The sequence below is a fragment of the Rhinolophus ferrumequinum genome, chromosome 3 (genome assembly GCF_004115265.2).
Source record: "Rhinolophus ferrumequinum isolate MPI-CBG mRhiFer1 chromosome 3, mRhiFer1_v1.p, whole genome shotgun sequence".
NCBI classification, from domain to species: Eukaryota; Metazoa; Chordata; class Mammalia; order Chiroptera; family Rhinolophidae; genus Rhinolophus; species Rhinolophus ferrumequinum.
In genome coordinates, this window is record NC_046286.1 from 73279003 (window position 1) to 73299727 (window position 20725).

A 20725-nucleotide genomic window follows, 5' to 3' on the forward strand; every position below is an offset into this window, starting at 1 on the left:
CATTGACATTCTTTTGCCCCATGAGCAAATGACAAATTTTCAGGAATATTTAGTATGTGTGATAACATCTTTATCAGCATTTCGCAAATCTTTTACTTATCTTTTGTTTGTTTGTTTGTTTTTGTGTTGTTTTGTTTATAGCGAATAGTGCTTATTTAGCTCTCCATTATAAGTCAGGAGGGGAGAGTATGTCACCATGAACAAAGGACATGATAAAACACTTCATTCAGTCATTCATTCATTCTTTTTTGGTCACTTAAACCAAGTCACTGGACCGTCTAGGCACTTTATATTTTTCCTCACCCTTTTACCCTTAAAGTAGGACCACACTTCTCTGTATTTCTAAAACTAAAATCCAAATCTCCAAAAGAGTTGAATAAATCTAGATTTTAGGGTTCTTTTCATTTTTTTAAATTTTGTGAGATGATTTTACACTCACAATATTGAGCACACTTAGATGCCCCATGAGATCTCTGTTCTAGAACTGAGATCTTTGCTGCAACCCACTCAGCTCAATTACTCTGTTTCTAGGCCCCAGTCCTCAAGTCCCACAGCCTCTCAAACCCTTTTTGTCTTGGACCATTTAGTTTTGCCTTTCCTTTAGTCTCACTGAGCGTTGCCCCCATTCAACAGTTAGATGAACCCATCACCTGGAAAATAGCTGAGACATTATTTATTACATCAACACATCCTGTAGGGCCCTAGTCCTCACGCTACATGGATGATCATAGTACACTCAGAACAACCAAGTCTACGTGGGGAGATGAGGTTCTGCCTCTGAAAAGTACTAAGAGTTTCTCCATGTTGCTCCTCATTCATTCATTGATTTACAAAATATTTTCTTAGTACTTATTTTGTGCAAAGTACTAAGTTAACAACTTAAAGACATAAACATAAATTTTAAAATGGTCCCTTTTCTCAAGGAGTTTATGCAAATAGATACAAGACATTCGGAAAGAAATTAGGGCAAACAAGATCTTAAGCATTAAGCAGGGCTAAGAGGATTTTGACTGGATATCACTGAGGAGGTGATATTCAAATTGACTATTAAAGAAAAATGAAATTGATAGGTGGCAAGAGGTGTACCTAGGGCATAAACAAATTATTAAAGGATGAAGGACTAGCATACAGAAAGGCACAGCGGTTGGAAATAGCTTTCCAACACCCACTTGTAACAGCAAGTAATCAGATGTGTCTGGAATCCATGATAACTTCAGTGATGAACTGAAACCTGAGACTGAAAAACAGGGAGGTCATTGAACTATAAAATAAAAATTGTAGAACCCATCAAGAAGAGAGCAATTGCTGTTTATTTAGCAGAAAAATTCCATGATATCCTCTTGTCCCATTAAAAGAAAAAGAAAAAAATTCACACCTGTTGTTTCTTTGTTTACAGCACCCTTCCACCATAGCCCTTCCAACCCTCCATGCTTTTATTTGGTAAAGTCCATGACTTAGCTTGATTCACCTGTTATGGAAAGTGTTGCACTGCTTCTGTTAAGCTTTGCAGGACTACTTTTTCTCAGGATAAGTTTTGTGCTTCTTGCTTGTGCTCAGACTTATTTTTTTTTTTTTTTTATGATTCTTGTATAAAAATCACCTGTCTCTTTCTCTGTCTCTCTCTGTCTCTCTCTCTCTCTGTCTCTCTCTCTCTGTCTCTCTCTCTCTCTCTCTCTCTCTCTCTCTCTCTCTCTCTTTTTTTCTCTCTCTCCCTTTCTGTCTTTCAATCTACCTCCCTCACTTGACTTGAGTTCAGAAAGAATCTATCATTGATCTTTGTATGCTTAGTGTCTTTCTAGCATGTTGCCTTCTAGGTGTTAATAAATTGTAGTTGACTGACAGATCCGAACTATGTCTTGGTAAGAAAAAATTCATCCTCAGTGAGAGGATAAAATAAGAAGATGAAGAGGGAAATGAAAAAAAGACACCAAAGAGAGAAAGCTGATTAGATGGGATAGAAGCATGAAGACTGATTTGAAGCTGGCCCTAGGGAACTTGGAGAAAGGTTGTGTGTTATAATACAGGGGTTGATTTTGCTAAAGGAAGATACGTGTTTTCTTTTTAATAGGTTGTATTTGATATGTCCATAGGAGCATTTGATTTTTTTGGATGTCTAGAAACCATAATCATTCCCTCTTAAAACAGAAATGTGGGCTACTATATTTTTAGTCTGAAATCCTAAAAAATATTCTTAAGCAAGTTTGAGCTATAATACTATTAGAGCCCACAACAGTGAAAAAAAAAAAATCAACAGAGGTAAGTGTACATCTCATCCTGTTCCTTAGAAAGAAGTGATATCTAATATTTTCTACTAATTTTAAGGTTTGGAATTCAAAAGTTCAAGTTCTATTTAAATATTACTCAGCTCATTCAAAATTAATTACATGTTATTTCTCTCTTGTTTTTCTACAGTATGCTGTCTGGCTAGTCCTCTGGGTTACGTGGAATGTGTTTGTTATCTGCTTCTATTTGGAGGCTGGAGACCTCTCAAAGGTAATTTGCCATCTGATTTGCCTGAGTCATCAGTAGTGTGTTAACAAGGCTCTTCCTAAATAAGGCAGAGTGTCACCCTGCTCTTGTCACTTAGATGCACCTCGAATGAAGGTAAATTGAAAGGTATCTCATCTATATCTCTGCATTTCTACCAGCAAGGATGTTTTAGTGTGTTAAAAAATGTTGTCATTTTTTTAAGCAAAACTAGTATGAAATATTGATTATACAATGACCATGCTGTAGACTTTTAAAACAATGATTAATGAGAGATTTCTAAGCAAAATGGGATTTTTTTTCAGAGATAAAATCTAGACGATCATTTAAGTCAGTTAGTTTGCTTACTCACATTACTCTGCTAAAGGTTTTCTCTGATCAGGCCCAAATAGCAATGCAATAATTCAAACAATTAATAGGCTTTAGTTGAGTAAAGTTGTTACCACAGGGATATAATTTATTATATAAATGAATAAAATAAATATTTTATTCTGAAATAGTCTAAGAAAGACTTAAAAGACTTGCTTTTTCATTAGGTTTCTTTAGTTTGTGCTGTCCTCATGTGACTGTGTATAGGGTTGTGTTTGAGTGTGTATATTGCATTTATATCTCTACCATGAATGCCTTTACCATTGAGATAATGTAGTTTTTAGATCTCTAAAACCAGCATCATTCTATTAGACTTCAATCAACAGCAAGTAAGTTAAATGAGATAATCCATTCAAAGTAGTAGTCTATTTTGCTTGAGACCCTTGAGAGGGTTGCAAATTTGTACTTCTTAATATTAACTGTAAAATACAGATGGTCTTTTACAATGTTCTTTTACCTATCCCTTATTAGAACGGAAAGATCGTACAAAGATGTTGCCATTTAAAAAAACCCAGGGGTGGTAACCTTCTTTAAATAAATAAATATTTAAATAAATAAATAAATAAATAAAAAACTAGAAAGTCACCAAGAATTACCTTTGCAGGGCTCTATACTGTGGGGGTGGGAGGATGGGGGTAGTAGTAACACACATTTATAGTCTAGGATACAGGAACCTGTGATTTTATGATCAGATTTTGGACAAATCTTCACTAGGGCTTTCTGCAAAACCTGACCTGGTAGAGGCATTTCCGTGATTCTTGTAGCGCATTGTCCTCCACACTCTTGACAGCAAGCAGTCCTTTCTGGAAGATGCCGTGACCAATGAAAAGGAATTCTTCAGGTGGCTCTAGGAAGGACACAGACAAGACTGCTTCTTAGATCGTACATTCCCTCTGTGCCAGAAAAGCAATACACACTTCCAAGGACTTGAATTCCTTCCCCAATTTATATATCTCTGCTGCTTTATGATTTACTGTATTCAAAGAAATTCCACACTAGAATGACTTTTAATGATATTTTCAATTTAAATCATCACCTTAAAATTTGGAAGGCATCTCTTCAGGCGTATTGGCTGAGTAAAATGATCTAGCAGATCAGAGTTTGTTTAATATAAGAGAAAAAGAGAGAGAGAGATTTGAGCCATGCTGGCTGCCTCCGTGTTCTGTAATTGTGATAACTGCAGGCGCAAAATAAAGCTTGTGATCATATGACCTTGCACATGGGCAATGAAACCACAGGGAGGGCACATCCTAAAACATTATTGTTCAAGACAGTTGCAACCCAAATGACTAAGAATTCTTCGAATGCACATAGACAGGTAATGACTGTCCCTTGGCAATGAAGCAGTTAATAATATTCCTTTTCTTTTCATCTTATAAACCAATGCCAGGCTCTGCAGAGCACATGAAAATTTAACATTTTTAACAAATAATCTAAAGGAAAACCATAAAGGGCAAAGTTATATAGTTATCTCTACCGGGTTTTACCTCCCTTTCTTGCTCAAAGGGTTTGAGAAAGGAGTATTTATACCATTCAATTCTTTAGCTTCTGCAGCTGCCTCACATTCTTCAAGTAATACTGTGACAGAAGGAAGCGATGGTGATTGAAAAATGTACAGATAGATGAAAACTCAAAAATGGGAGTCCTGAAACTGCTGATAATACTTAGATAATACTAGATTGCAGAATATAAACTGTTTATCAACCCCTTAGCGCCCCACTCCCAAAAAAAATAGTTTGACCTTATGAATGGATCAGTTTGTTTCAGGCTGAGGGAGAAATATTGGAAATTGAATCAGGAAAAAAATTATATGGTCTTATATATGTGAAAGAAATGCGTTTATTTCCGTGAAATATTTTATAAATTGTGATTCCTTCATAATGAATAGGCAAGAAGTGATAAAAAGTGGTAAAAATAACAAGGCAATCTTTAGTTACCTGTTAAAAATTTAGAATGTTGTATGGTCATTTTCCACAGTGTCTTTTCTGCTTTTTCTGCTAAAGTAACTGCCATGTACCAATGAGCAAAACAGAGATTAGAGTCATTAACTAGCCCAGTGTGTACATTCAATAATGAAATGGCTTAATTGTAATAATATGATAGGCAACACTGACCTATTTGATTTTCAGTTTTCTTTGTACACATAGTAGTATAGTTAGTATTCTCTTAATTGAAAATAAATGTAAATTTAACATTATTATTAAAATATCAATGAATGTATTTTAATTATTATCCCCATAAGATTTAAGGAAAAATAAAACAAATCCACCAGAGAGGCTGCTTTACATTTTTTTTTTAATCTCAGTTAAAGTGATAGCAACAGATGATAGTAACAAATAAACATGCATTGCATAAAAATTATTTCTATATTATTTACATAAATGGTTTAGACATTAGTGTTATAACTAAATATCCTAAAGCATCATATAGTGTGTAACACCTTGGATTGATATTTTAGTAGATGCCCTGTTAAAGAAACAGAGATGACATTAGTTTGTAACCCGAAGTGTCTGCTAACTTTGTAGGCAATTGCCTTTTAGCATTCAATGTCCTGGACTATTGGATTCATAGTTTTGAGAATTCCGATTGTAAATAGTCTTATTTTTCTGTTGTGTTATTCTGGGCAGTTGTGATTCTCTAGCTCACATATAAAACAGAAAGAAATAGGAACTAATCCCAGCTATCAACTGAACTGAATAATTTTGAAGAGAAGAGATCTGCTATTTATAGTAATTTTTAACTTCAAAGTACATAGCAGTTAGAAAGAAAACACAGATGATGTGGTAATTCATCTATTAGGTTCATCATCTGGGAAAATAATATTTATGAAATAATATTTGATTAGTAATACACAGGAAAATTTAGTGGTCTTCTGGTTATCTGTAAAAATCTATATTTTTATTGGATGTGATACAATTGTAATTTACTTTTAGGCAGAAATTATAACACATTCTTTGAATAACTATTTTGAGATCTGTTTATTTTTTGTGTGATTTATGGGGCATTAGTGAATGATTCAACTATCTTTAGAAATAAAACAGTAAACACACAGAGCATGAAGGAGTAACCAAGAAATTATTTTACACTTAAAACAACCCAATTTGTTTGTTTTTAACCCTTTGAGACTAGGGGTGCAGGAACACATCTTTTAGGCTGTAGTATACTATCAGAAACTTATGTAGTTAAACATAGCCTAAAGCAATTAATTATACCTAGTGATATGTGTGTTTCAGAATGAACACATTAACAGTAACTTCTAGAATGCTGTATTTGAATAATTTTGATAGTTACTTTTGAGATCTAAATGTAAATTTTTATTTTAAAATGTTGATATATAATAAATATAGGAATGTGGCTTATTTAAGCTTATTTAATTGCACATTTGCAGACATGAGAGACAGGAAGGAGATAAAAACCTGTCATACACTGTAGGCAATAGGGAACAGATCCTTACAAGCAGATGTGAGTACTGTTTAGAGTAATGTACCACGGCAAAAATCCCAGTTTTATTCCTTCTTAAAAAATATTATTCATTTATAAAGATATCTGATACTTTGATATTTTCTGCTCAATGAAATCAATACTTGTATCAAAATTTATTTTATGATTTCATATGGAAAACAGTGGTATGGAGAAAAATCTCTTGTAATCATTTTTTAAATTTGATTTAGTGCTGTTCATCAAGAAGCAAAAATATCTATGCAATTACTAATAAAGAGTTCCTCTGATAATTGATTTAAGACTAAATTAAACAAATATCAAGAGGACAGTTCTGTGGATTCATTTATTTTTATTTTGCTTTTCTTACTGTGAAAATGTATATAGTCTAAGAAAACTTCAATTAACTATTACTAAGCTAATTAGAAATTTTTCATTTCCCAACCATCAAAGTAGATTTTACTTTAGGGTATAGAATAAAACATCCTACATGTTATTAAGAATTAAATATGTAATTTTTTTCCCCAAAATAGAGATGAACCAACCTATTATAATTTGGTCAAATAGTCACTGCTTATCTTTTCTTGTTTACTTTAATAGTACATTGAATTGAACTGCCCATTTCCTTACTTCTTTAATTCCCTTTTCTTTGCTTACTTTTTCTACTCCCTTTTAATAGCCCTAAAGGAAGGATTAGGGTCCTTGAATCTTTCTCCTTCTCTGTCTACATTCTTTTATTTGAAAATGCCATCCACTGTCATAATTTAAACAATCATCTCTATGCATGTGTCTCCTAGATTTACTTCTTCTGTCCTGACCTTGTTGCTAAGTTCAAGTTTCACATCTCCAACTTTGTGTAGGTGTTATGTCAATTTCATTGTCACCTTAAATTTAACGTGTCCAAGAAGATTTATCATTATCCCTAAATAATCCAACTTCCTTAATTCACTTCTTACTTAGAGGAGAAAAAAAGACAAACTTTATTTTTAAAAATGAATAAGAGGAAAATGAGTCATGTGGAAGTGGAAGGGGCTACAGAAATCTTTATAGATTGACCATGAGATGAAGCAAGAGATAATTTTTTTTTTTTAATGTAATGTCTCTGTGTGTGTATTACAAACTTCAGACTCCAACTAGTCAGAAGGAGTAGAGATCTGCCGAAGTAATGATACTTTGGAAAGATAAGTACCCCAAAGTGATGAGCTGACCATTTGAGATACTGTAATCTAGGGGCATCTGCTGATTCTCTCTGGGACAGGAAGCTAATAATCTAGGCTTTGAAGCCATAGGAGGATATTTCTGGAGTATGTATAAATTAGCATAGCTTTGAAGGAAGGATTGGGCCTCGAGCACATTGATAATTTTATTATTAGAGCATTTGGCGAATTCTTTGTAAGGCTAAAAACATAAATGAAAAGACTACAAAGCAGAATTTTTAAAAAATGGCAGTCTTGCAAAATGGAGACTGTAAATAGTAGTGAAGGTCTACAAAATAAACTAGGTTTACAGTTGACAAAACTGGAGATTGAGCCAGGGGCAAAGGAGATGTACAGTAAATATTATCAGGGCTAAAATCCAGGCTCAAATAGGACAGTCTTTGCTTGGAATAAGCTGATAATTCTTTGCTTTATCTGTCTCCATGAAAAAAAATGGAAACATATCAAGAGAAAGATAGCATTGTCTTAGTCCTTTACAATTTATGGTTGTGAATGATACCGGGCAATTGAAAATTGCTACACATGCTAAAGCGAAAACTTCATTACTAAAAGTTAAGAAAATAATAGACAGTTGAGACAGACCAATATGTGATTCAGATATTGTAATTACCTAATAAGGACTTAAAAAAAAAAAAGCAATGTGTTGAAGAAAATAATGGGAAAAACAGGAGATGAAGAATTTACCCTTAGAAAGTTGGACTCTATATAAATAATGAAATGGAAATCCCAGAACTGAATAACATAATATTTAAAAGTAAGAACTCCTTAGGTATGTTTGACAGTAGATTTTAAAGATTAGAAGAGTGGTGAACTGGAGGATAGGTCAATAGAAAATATCCAAACTGAAGCACAAAGGTTAAAAAAAAAGAAAGGATAAAAATATAGAAAAGATGTAAGAAATATATAGATGTCTGCTAAAGTTTCAATATACAAATAATTGACTACCTAGAAGGAGAAGAAAGGTAGAATTGGACAGAAGCAGTGGCTGAAGTGATAATGGCAGAGAATTCTTCAAAACTGATTAAATATATTAACCCACAGATTCAAGAAGACTTTCAGATCTCAAGTTAAATAAGTACCAAGAAAACCATATCCAGGTATAAACTAGGAGCACTTTTTGAAAATCAAAGAGAAAAATCTTAAAAGCCATCAAATATAAAAGACCCTCTGTCTTTAAAGGAACAGCAAAAAGACTGATATTGATCTTTCAACAGAAAAAATGGGTCTAGAAGGCAATTGAATGGCACCTCTAAAGTGCTCTAAAAGTGGCAAGCTGGACATCCATGCCCTGCAAAAATATTCTTCAACAATAAAGGTGAAGTAAAAGCATTTTCAGGCAACAAGAGCTAAGATTATTTATTAATAACAAACATGCATTAAAACAAACACTACAGGAAGTTCTCCAGGCAGTAGGAAAATAATCCCAGATGAAAATGGAATTTCAGGAAAAACAAATGATAATAGAAAGGATAGATATCTGAGTAAAAAAATGCAAAACCATCATAGTAAAGTCTTTTGGAATTTAAATACATATAGAACTAAAATGCATGACAACAATAATACAAAAGGCAGAAAGGAATTAAAGTATTCTAAGTATCTAGCATTGTCAGGGAAATGGCAAAGATAATATTTATATTAGATTATAATATTTTAAGAATTAATAATTTTTGAGTAATGACTACAAGAAAGCATATTTACCAACACCAACTAAAGATTAAAATAATAATAATAACATAATTAATTAATCCAAGTGAAGCTCAGAAAGGAGAAAAACTAACAGAAAGTTCAACAAGAAAAAAAAATACCAAGATGTATGTTATAATCCAAAATATATCAATAATTACATTAAATGTAAATAAACTAAATACTCTAGTTAAAAGACTAAGTTTGTCAGTCTATATAAAGACACAGCACCCAACTATATATTGTCTATAACCCATACACCAGAATACAAGGTTTTAAATAAAAAAGTTAAGAAAAAGTAGAAAAGATATACCATGTAAACACCAAAAATGGTGTAATAATCCTAATATCAGACAAGACAGTGTTTGAAGCAAGAAGCATTACTAAAGATAAAGAGGATATGTCAATAATAAAAAGGTCAGTCCACATGAATATACTGTAATTAGTATTACCTGAGTAAAATATTATAGCTTCAAAATATATAAAGTAAAAAAGGACAGAATTAAAAGAAGAAATAGCCATATTCATAATCACAGTGAGAGATTTTTAACACTCTCTGAATACATGAATCAGATCAAAATTCCAAAAGGATATAGAATATCTATACAACACAATTAACAAACTTTACTTAAGTGACATATGTAGAACACTACACCAAACGTTAAAAAGATACATATTATTTTCAAAGGCATATAGAACATTCAATATAAAATGATTCCAAATTTAGAATGCTCAAAATATAGAATGATTTGCAATTATTCAGCAAGCATTTTCTGACCACTGTGAAATCAAGCTAGAAAAACTGTGACTGCTTAGAAATTAAGCAATTCCCTTCTAAGTAACCTATGGGTCCAATAGGTTGGAAAGGAGATTAGAAAATATTTTGCATTGATAAAATCTCGGGGGCATTCAGAGGCATTAGAGTAAAATATATGACCTTACATGGAGATATTAAAAGAGTAGAAATGCCACAAAATCAATAATCTAAGCTTCCATATCCAGAAGGTAATAAAGAAATAGCAAATGAAACCTCAAGAAGTAGAAAGTTTTAAAATAATGAAGATGATAACAGAACTTATTAAGCATGCAGCAGGAAAAAAATCAATAAAGTCAAATTATTTCCTTAAAAATGATAATTTAAAAAATGCTATCAAGAAAGATCAAGGGGAAAAATAAGTAAAAACATATTTTGGTAGTATCACAAAGGACCCTACAGATTAGATTAACAAGAGAAAGTATATTATGAACAATGTTAAGCCAATATATTTGACAGTCACAATGCAATGGACAAATTTGTTGGACTACAACTTGAAATGAATTAAAAACCTGAACATTCTTTTATTTGTTAAAGAAATTGAATCATTAGTCAAAACCTTTGACAGAGAACACCAAACTTCATGTCCACATGGCTTCACTAGTGAATTCTTAAAAAACATTTAAGAATGTTGTAACACCAATTTTACAAAAACTCTTTCAAAGAAGAAAGTGGGAAAGCCATCTATTTCAACTTATGAGTCCAGTGTATATCACTTATTGGATATAAGTGTAAGTGTCAAATGACGTACTGATTTAAAATGTAATATAAACAAGAATAAAGAAAAAATGATAAATATCTCCCCATAACTTTATAAATAATTATGTATTACTTTTCACACTGCATTACATTTATTTAATTTCCATATCTCTTACTCAACTTCAATTGTCTAAAAGGCTGTATGTCATCATCATTATTCAAAAGAATGTCTACCCCTGAGCTCCCCCACAACAGTGGAGAATTATAGAATCAATTAAGAGCATTTGGGGTGTTTATAAATAAGCCTATTTGATACATCATAAAACAAATGCAACAAGTTGCTCTTATCAATATATTTTAATTATTTGTTTACCTAACTGTCCCTTCTTCAATGTAGAGATCATATTTTAATTCATCCCCAGAATCAAAGGAAACTCCAAACATATGAACAATGCTCGTTGGAATGAAATTGAATCATAATGGAGTGGATTTCAGTAACTGCCTAGCTCCACCAATAAGGCGATTGGAGGCATTGGCTTCTATTCCACCATCGCATGGGTAATGGAATCGACATCTTAGGGCTGGCCCAGTGCTCTTTGGTGGTAGCAAGCACAAGGAAAGTCATCTGAGCAGCTGGCCAACAATGTCAATGTTTTTCAAGATTAATAATCATATGAACCACTTGGATATCTTTTTCAACTACAGATTCTGATTTTTTTGGAGTGAGGTCTGAGTTATTTCACTCTTAACCAACTCCTACACAATGGCATTCTTATTTGTCTATTAAACATACTTTGACTTGTAAGGATTAGATTACCTAGAACCTTTAAATAGTACTTAAGGAGAGTCTTCGCTTTCTGGCTGAAGCAGGGATCCCAGTGTAGATCTTGATATTTGTGCATATGTAAATTTATTACCTGACTTATTATTTAATATTGATTCAACTAAGGTATCAAATGAAGCAACAAAATAGATTCCCAGAACTTTGGAGAGAACTTATGCTTAAGTCCATCCTTTAATACCCAAATCATATGTATCATTTCTTTGTGTGGCAAAATCCTTTCCAGAAACCTCCCCTACCTTTCTTTATGGTGAAACTGACTAGACCATGAATGGCCATGCCTCTAATTTTACCTTATTTGTATTTTTTTTATTATTAATGTAATGGAATTTTGAGAAGCTGAAGATCCTATTCCTGGAGTAACAAAACTATTGCATGCCTAGGGCAGCTCTGATTGAGAACTACAGCTATATCTGAGAATCCCCACGTAGATTTCATTTTTCCTTTTTTCACTCTTACAATTTGGCTGTTTCCTTTCATGGTTGAGTCATATTCTCTTTCTACAAGAACTAGATGGCATACATAGTTTCTATGAATCTCGTAAATTAACTGCTTTAATTTGTACTTTCATACATTGATATCTTTCCCTCTTACTGATTTCCTACCAAATGCCCTGTGGGTGTCAAAAACCTCATCTGTGTGTGTGTGTGTGTATGTGTGTGTGAGAGAGAGAAAGAGAGAGAGAGAGAGAGAGAGAGAGAGAGAGAGAGAGAGAGAGAGAGAGAGAGAGCTTAAAAGTGTCTTGGGTGTTGAAGGAGGACCTTTTACGTGAAGGAACTCCCGTGAGAACTGGCAAAGTCTTGGAGCATGAGCAACCATGATTATTCCTGCTGGGTGAGTCACAGGCATCATGTGTGGTAAATGTTGGTAGAAGAGCCTCCCACAGAGCAATGGGAGCAGGCAACCTGGGTGACTCTCTAGAATAGCAGAATAGTCTCCAAGTATTGACTTGGCTCTCCTGAGTCTCTATGCTGCTGGTGATGGTCAATGTGACAGCCTCAGAATGCTGACTCGGTTGCTCTTTATATTGTTCCATATCTGCTACTTATTTAATGGCACACCTCGTCCCATTACTCGAACTCCTACTTCCTTCTCTCTAGGAGTGGCCTTTATGGTCTTATCTGTTCTTTTTCCAATCTGTTGTTAAAAAATATACCATATGTAGTTTTCCTTATTCAGTCTCTGTCTCTCTGTCTCTCTGTCTCTCTGTTTCTCTCTCTCTCTCTCTCTCTCTCTCTCTCTCTCTCTCTCTCTGCAACGCTTTATTTTTTTCTTATAAATCAAGAATTTTGGTTCTACAACTATTATTTCTGATGTAGACTTTTAGAGTCTTTTTTGGAAGTAAAAAAAGCAAAACAAAAACAAAAACAGAAACAGTAACCATTTCTTTCTTTTTACCTTCCTACTACAACAATGGTAATTTTCTTTGAGGTAGTGAGGATGTCACTGACTCACCAGGGAAAGTTTGCAAAAGGTGGGTATGAAAAATAAAAGCACAGAGATTAATATTTCAAGATAGCATCCTCCTGGAAATAAAAAGAAAGCAGATACAAATGTGGTCTAAGCAATTGCCATCCGCATTTTTATCCAAAGCCCAGTTTATAGAGATGATTCTAGAACAGGAAATTTTATTCTGTGCCAAACATTAAAACAGCTAGGTTTTTATAGTTTTCTTATTTACAGAGCTATTTAAAAAGTCTAACAATATGTTTGAATTAAGAATCCCATGGCTTGAAATTTAGAAATATTTGATTTTTAAAAAATTATAAACCACTATAATTTTTTTTTTTTTTTAAATCTTGGACTATTTGGTCCAGATTAAACGATCTCATATTAGGCGAGGCCTTTAGATCCTGAAATATTTGCAGAATTTACTTGAGAATGATGTCCAATTCAGGATTGTCCACCCCAACCCCTGGTGTACTCTCAGTCTGTGATAACCTGATCAAAACCACCCTCTTCATTGTAAGCTATCATCCTAACATGACCCCTAGAATTCATTTGGAAGCTAAATTGGGATTGTCAGTTGCCAAATTAGCTTTGGAAGGCAAAATGTCAATTTCTGTGTCTGTGGATTTACTCAGGGACAATTGATGCTTTGATGAACTGTGGGAAATTATACAAAAATACAATTCAAGGGACATTAAATAGTGAAATGAATCAAATTTTATTTATTTATTTATTTGTTTGTTTGTTCATTTATTTATTTATTTTTGCTTCTAGCATCCAGGGTTATTTATCCAGAAAAAACAAATGAGTGATTATTTTCCATGCCTTTCTTGTGGTAAAAAGCCTACTCTATTATTTCCTGTACTTAAAATTTACATAGAAAATACAGTTGCACTTTGGATTAGTAGTTCAGTGCAGTATAGGTGACCAGGGAGCAATGTTCAGTAAATACTCTTATTAGTTGTAAAGCAATACACAGACAATGAGACTATTTAAATTTCTTTCCTGATTAAGAATGATATGGAGAAATTTTGAAATATTTAAGATGTTTTATGTTCCAACATCACAAAATGTTACTTCCCTTCCTCCTCTTCAAAGATTTATTTTTGACATTTTGTAAAGCAAAATGTGTACACAGCCTGATGCAACCAGAAAAGCAACTTAGAAGGGTGAAAAGACAAGGATGACTCATTAATAAACAGCTATTTAGAGAATTATAATTAGGTTTTTTTTTTCTTCATTAGCACATGTAGACTGCTAGAGGAATGAGTGTAATGGTAATTGCAGGACTCCAGGGTTTCACACTCATAGGTAGAAAAATATATAAAACCGAAGTAATTAGGAGGTATTTCAAGAAGCGTCATCTTTTTTCATAGTGTAAAAACTAGGCACTTTGCAGCAAAGTAGCTACATCGATACCATAGGGACACGCTGTCCCTTTTCCACTCTGACAGAAAAATCTCTAGTGACAGGTCCTCAAATCTTTTATTTGAATCACAAGTGAGAATGAGTTTGGTGCTCTCAATTAGTCCCAAGAGGGGAACTAATATCACACAATTTGGCACAGTCTGAAATTGCTCCTGAAGAGATCTGTAGCTAGCTAGACACTCGGAAGGGCTGTGACCCTCCTGGGGGTACATTCCATACACAAGATTCATCAGGCAGCCTGCAAAATGGATGATCTCGAGCTTTTGCACTCCGATTTTACGAGCACTAAAATTAATCCATTAAGCATTTTGTATACCCAGACCCCGAATACTTACTTTTTAACGCATTTATATAGTATGTTAACTGTGGCAGCATAGTGTGCAGCATAATGAGTTCAATTCTTCTTGTCTTTTTGCTTCCCGTTTCCTTCTTTTCAATGGGAAAAAAAAAAAAAAAAGAACAAAGATAGCTAAGTTTCATATTGCCCAATAGCCAAATAATTAGTACTAGCAGATATATTTTCTGTTTAAGTTTTTCCTCAGAAAATATAAAGCTAGAAGCACAGTTTTGAAAACCAAGATAGCAGAATATTATCTAATAGATATAAAGGACGTGAATGTACATTGCAAAAACCATGAAGTATTCCTTGCTTATGAAATAATGAGGAAAGAGTATTTCACTGCAGTCTCCTGACCCTGGAAAGATGGGCCCTTAGTCTGTGACTAATTCCAATGTTTATTAAGAATGCAAGTTTTAGCAGCTCTATGGGTTTATTTTAGAAAAATGGAAAGAAAATAAAAACTACTATGTAAATGTGATTTCTAAGGGTTATAACATTTTCTAGGTTTAGATCACTTTCCTGGTGATAAGCATTTTATTTTCTGAATTATTTCATTCTCTTATCATAAGATCAAAATCTCTCTATAGGGGCACAAGTGACATGATTCCATTTGGAAAACATTATCAGACAGTCAAACTAAAATGCAAATGAGACACAAACCCTAGTATTTTTCATGACAACTATGGAATTACTAAATCTAAAGACATAGGAAGAATGGAAAGGGGAAGGGGTGGATAAAATAATTGTATATTCAGAAAAAATGAGAAACTGGAATAGTTTAGATGATAAATTTATTGGCACAACAAAAAGCTTTCATGACTAATTAATAATTGGTCATGAAATTAAATAATTATATAAAGTATATTAATAGAAGAAATATGGCCTCTCAGAATTGCATATTCTCAGAGAATATTTTGTAATCTAAATCATTATTTGACCCTGCTTGGGTCAGATTTCAAGTTATATTCTCCCAGAATATGTTAAAAGAAAAACAACATGAAAAGACAGTACTTTGAGTAGCACATGCAAGCAGTCTGTCTGTAATATCTATCACCCCTTAGATCTCAACAGGCTGTTCGGTCTTTGTTATTTTTTTTTCCTGAAGCTGTCCACTCGCTTGAGAAGGTGCCCTTCCCAAAGAGAGGAAAGCCAGAATTGCTGTCCTCAGGATTTTTAATGATTTTTGTTTGTTTGTTTGTTTGTTTGTCTTCATTGATAAACTGCCTTTTAAGAGACAAACTCAAATTTACTTTGAGCTGAAATGCTCTCTTTAGGAAAACATATTTACAAATTTTGGAAAATGTTTAAAAAAGGCTTTAACATGAATAAAAAAACTCACCATATGTGGTGACTTTACAGTGAATTTTTCTGTATTTTCAGAGTATAATCTCAGTTTATGTGTCAAAATTACCTTCATTTTAATCACTGGCAAATACTATTCATTATTCTTATTCTTGCTCATTTTTTAAAATTTCTATATCTTATTAATATACTTTACTAAAAAAACTAAGGAATAGATATTGCTAAAAATATTTGAACACTATCAGTTAATTTTCAAGTTGGAAAGAACTTAAAATAATGTCAAATAACTCCTAATTTTTCTCAGCTTTCTGAAAATGCATAGAGTTTGCATGTTATTCAAAGTGTGATGAGATATTGAATAGGGTAAGAATTATATGATCTAAAGTCTATTTATAAAATATCACCATGACTATTGTAAAAATATTCCATAAGGGAGGCAAGAGTAGCAAGAGAACAATCAGTTTAGATACTTTTACATTTAAGTTATAGAAGGTTTTGGCTTGGTTTGAGGAGATAGCAGTGGAGATGTGAAAAGTATGATGCAGATGCCATTTAAGATTATAACTAGTTATATTCTTAATGTCAGATGACGTTAGGGCAACAGGATTTGCTAATATCCTGGATGCAGGGTGTAGGAAGAGAATTGTCAGGGTTGACTTACAGGCTTATAGCCTGAGCCATTAGGAGAAATAGGTGTTTCTATTTATTGAGTTGGAGGCAGACAGGGGGTAGGTTTAGGAAAGGAGGAGTATGTATGTGTGCAGAACCATTGTGTCTACATTATATCTGAGCCCCCATTAGACATCTCAAGTAGTGTTGTCAAGCAAACAATAGGACATGTGAGTCTTGCATTTAAAAGAGATTTTGAAGAGTAAACATAAATTTGAGTCTTCAGCACATAAATGGACTTTAAAGGCACACAGAAGAATAAGATCTCTTAGGGAAGATACAGAGAGAAAGGAAGCGAGCTAAAGACTGTTCATTGGGACTCTACAACTTTGCAGGTCTGGAAGAGGAGGATCCACGAAAGGAGACTAGGGGGAGTAGACCGTGACATAGGAAGAAAACAAGGAGACTAGTGTCCTAGAGGTTTAGTTAAAAAGATGAAGGGATGACAAGAATAAGGATTGAAAACTTAGTATCAAATAGATCAAAGTGGAAATTATTGCTGACTGTGGGAAAAGAAGGTGATTTTAATTGAGAAACAGTAAAGAAAACTTCATTAAATGAGCTGAGGTGAGAAAATTTAAATAGTGAATAATGTTAGCTTCTTCAAGGTCTGTTGCTGTAAGAAGCAGACTTAAGGCAGTCTAAGGAGGTTTGTTTTTATGTTTTGGTGCATGAAGATAGTGGAACATGTTTTTATACGATGGAAAAATCTAATGAGAAGGAGAAACTGATGGTGTAGGAATAAAGTTCTTGAGTCGCTGAGAAAAAAATGGGATCTAGAGCTGAAGTGGAGTGTTTGACCTTAGATAGGAACAGGGATGGGGCACCTATTACAAGCAAATGCAGAGCCGATGGTATAAATGCATATAAATGCAGGCAGACTGGTAGACTTTTAATTTCTTCACTGTGCTTCAGGAAGATAAGGGTGAGAATCATCAATTTGAGTGGTAAAGGGGTAAGGAGTCAGGGTTTTGAAAAAAAAGGGAAAATGTATACGAATGGAGTGACCTACAAGAATTGACAACACTGATTTTTCTAATAATAATGATATGGATGTGCTGAGCCATCAATGATTGCCAACTGTTACTCATGACCAGTGAAACTCATGGATGCCAGCTAGTTGGGTTGAGTAGCAGTACAGCAAGCCAACCCAGACATTTGCCTGTAACTGTCACAGCATCAGCATCTTGCTCTTTTGAACCAATTAAGCAAATTGGACTCTGAGAACTGACTGTATAACTATAACTATATATATATACCTGAAGGTGCCAAAAAAATGTATACAAGTGGACACTTTGGTCAACGTTGCTCAAGCAGTAGTTCACCGTAATCAGAAGTGTCTGGACACTGATGGTAACCACTTTGAGCACTTCTTGTAATTCAAACGTGACTTGTATTTATCTTTTGTTATTGGTATATATTGAGTACTACAATTTTAATACTTTTTTCCTTTCTTAAAATGTGTATACATTTTTTTGGCACCGTGTGTCTGTGTGTGTGTGTGTGTGTGTAATAACTGCCCAAGTACTTTATTTTTTTAATTACAATAGACATACAATATTACATTAGTTTCCTGTGTACTACACAGTGATTAGACACTTATATAATTTGTAAAGTGATCGCCCTGATGAATCTAGTACAAATCTCACACCATACAGTTAACACAATGCTAGTGACTGTATCCCCATGCTCTACTGTACACCCCCCCATGGCTATTTTGTAATTACCAATTTGTACCTCTTAATCCTCTCCCTGCCTTTGATCCATGCCCCCAATTCTCCCTCCATCCAGCAACCATCATAATGCCCCTGTATCTATGAGCTTGTTTTTGTTTTGTTTGTTCGTTTATTCTGTCAGAGAACTGACTATTGAGTAAGCTTAGTTAGTATCAATTTTTCGTATTGGTTCTTTACATGCATCCTTTAAGTTTTGTTTGTTTTTAAACAAGTTATTAGTCATCAAAGACAACTTTAAAGTGTCCTGCTATAATTAGAAATTGGGACAAAATATCATGTGCAAAGATGTAAAAGCATTATATATATTGGGGGGAAATGGTAACAACTGACATGTCAAACAGTAAGAGAATTATTGTTAAATAAGTTACAATATACCCATATGTAGCTTATTCTACAGTTCTTTTAAAAATCAGAAAATAATTCCAAAGCTATCATAATAAAGATAATTCTGTAGGAAAGCATTTGACACAATGGCATGCACCGCCTTGTCTGAAACGACTTCTGCCAGGCTCCGCAGCTCCTTCCTCCTCCCCCTTTAACCTTGAAGACTCCTTTCTAGCATGCTCCCGTCTGCTATTTCTCATTACTTTGAGTACATTTTGTCTCAGTCCCTTATTATCTGTTATTTCCTCTCCCCAGAGCTTTGTTACTCAGACCTTCTCATACCCTACAACTCCTTCTCTTCATATAGGTCTCCATTTAAGGGTCACCCCTTCAAAAAGATCTTCTTAGACTATTCTGTTTAAAATAGATGCTCCAGTTCTCACTCCTGTTACCCATCTTTAGTTGTAATCATAGCACTTATTACCATAGTCTGGCATTATTTTTTACATTTATTTGTGTACTTGTGTAATGTCAATCACTCTTATGAAAACAGCTTTATTCTTTTGTTCTAAGCAATGAATACAGAGCCAGGAGGTACTCACTATATATATAAACAATTTGATTAATTATATGAATTAATTAAATTAATATTTTATTAAAATGAATGAAGTCATAACATTTTAATAAATTCTATAAAGATATAGCTGTGCAGTGAGATTGGCTATTGCTCATCTAGAAAGATTTCACTTCATTAGGTATCAGTAACTACCCAAAAAGTACCAGCACAGACTCCACACAGCTGATGAAGAATTAAATCAGTAAAAATATTCAGGTGGAGCACATGAAAATTGGAAAAGTTTTTTCCCATTCAGCCAGAGTAATTATATTCTCTTTTCGCTTCTAACTGTCAGTTCATGAGAAGATGTGGTTAATATTGTCATCTTCTCCAGGAAGTAAAAGGGATACAGAATTGAGAAAGAAAGGGGAGAAGGACATTTTCTAAATGAAGAAGAAGATAAATTTCTAGTCAGAAAAAACACCTCTACCATGTTTCTCCGGCTGGACCATCAGCTCTAATGCATCTTTTGGAGCAAAAATTAATGTAAGACCTGGTATTATATTATTATATTATATTAGACCTGGTGTTATATTATATTATATTATACCCAGTATAATATCATATCATATCATACCTGGTCTCTGTATTAAAACACGGTATCAACAGAGTATGATTGCCAGACTTCCATCAAGAACCTAATGGCTTAAAAATTCTAACTTAGTGCTCCCTTACATTATACCCTGCTTCCCCAAAAATAAGACCAGGTCTTCTATTTTTTTCTCCAAAAGATGCATTAGGGCTTATGTTCAGGGGATGTCATCCTGAAACATCATGATAAGGCATATTTTCCGGTTAGGTCTTATTTTCGGGGAAACACGGTATTTAGCAGTTAATCTCTAGGTTAAGCCTTTGCACTTGATTCAAATATAGACCTCTGAGAGACATAATATCTGAGCTTACCTGTGCATAGCTTACACTGGAGTATGAATATGGAATGTAAAGGAATATTCCGAATGTAGGTAGCAGGAAAGGCCATAGGAACTATGAACAGGTTTGAGATTTGAAGTGTTTGTGTGGGGAGGAGGCTGCAGAGGAACTGAGATTTCAGAGCCCTCTAATTGGAGATATAACTCTGCTTAAAAAGAAAAATGTTACAAAATCACAACTCTGACTAAAACTGGCTCTGCTAAATCCCTTACCATATCCACCTTCTTTTAGCCACATGCACACAAGCAAAGACAGAAAAAATGATTTTGTTTCATCCAAGTGTGATTAAATGAGATTTGGAAAATAGCTGTTTGTTGAGATTATTGTATTGAGCTTGAACCAACGATGTTTACAGTAAAGAACATAAGTCGTTTTTGATCTAT

At 33.7% G+C, this 20725-nt stretch overlaps 1 protein-coding gene across 5 annotated transcripts in view; it reads left to right on the forward strand.

Annotated features, from left to right (window-relative positions):
* The window catches only part of NKAIN2 (sodium/potassium transporting ATPase interacting 2), an 872501-nt gene that overhangs the window by 487743 nt on the left and 364033 nt on the right, over window positions 1–20725 (forward strand). For all 5 annotated transcript variants that reach the window (XR_004421704.1, XM_033094056.1, XM_033094035.1 and 2 more), the window contains exon 3: window positions 2413–2493. Coding sequence is in view for 4 of the 5 variants with exons in the window: in XM_033094056.1 (XP_032949947.1) it covers window positions 2413–2493 (81 nt within the window). In the remaining variant the exon portion in view is untranslated. The remainder of the gene's footprint in view (window positions 1–2412; window positions 2494–20725) is intronic.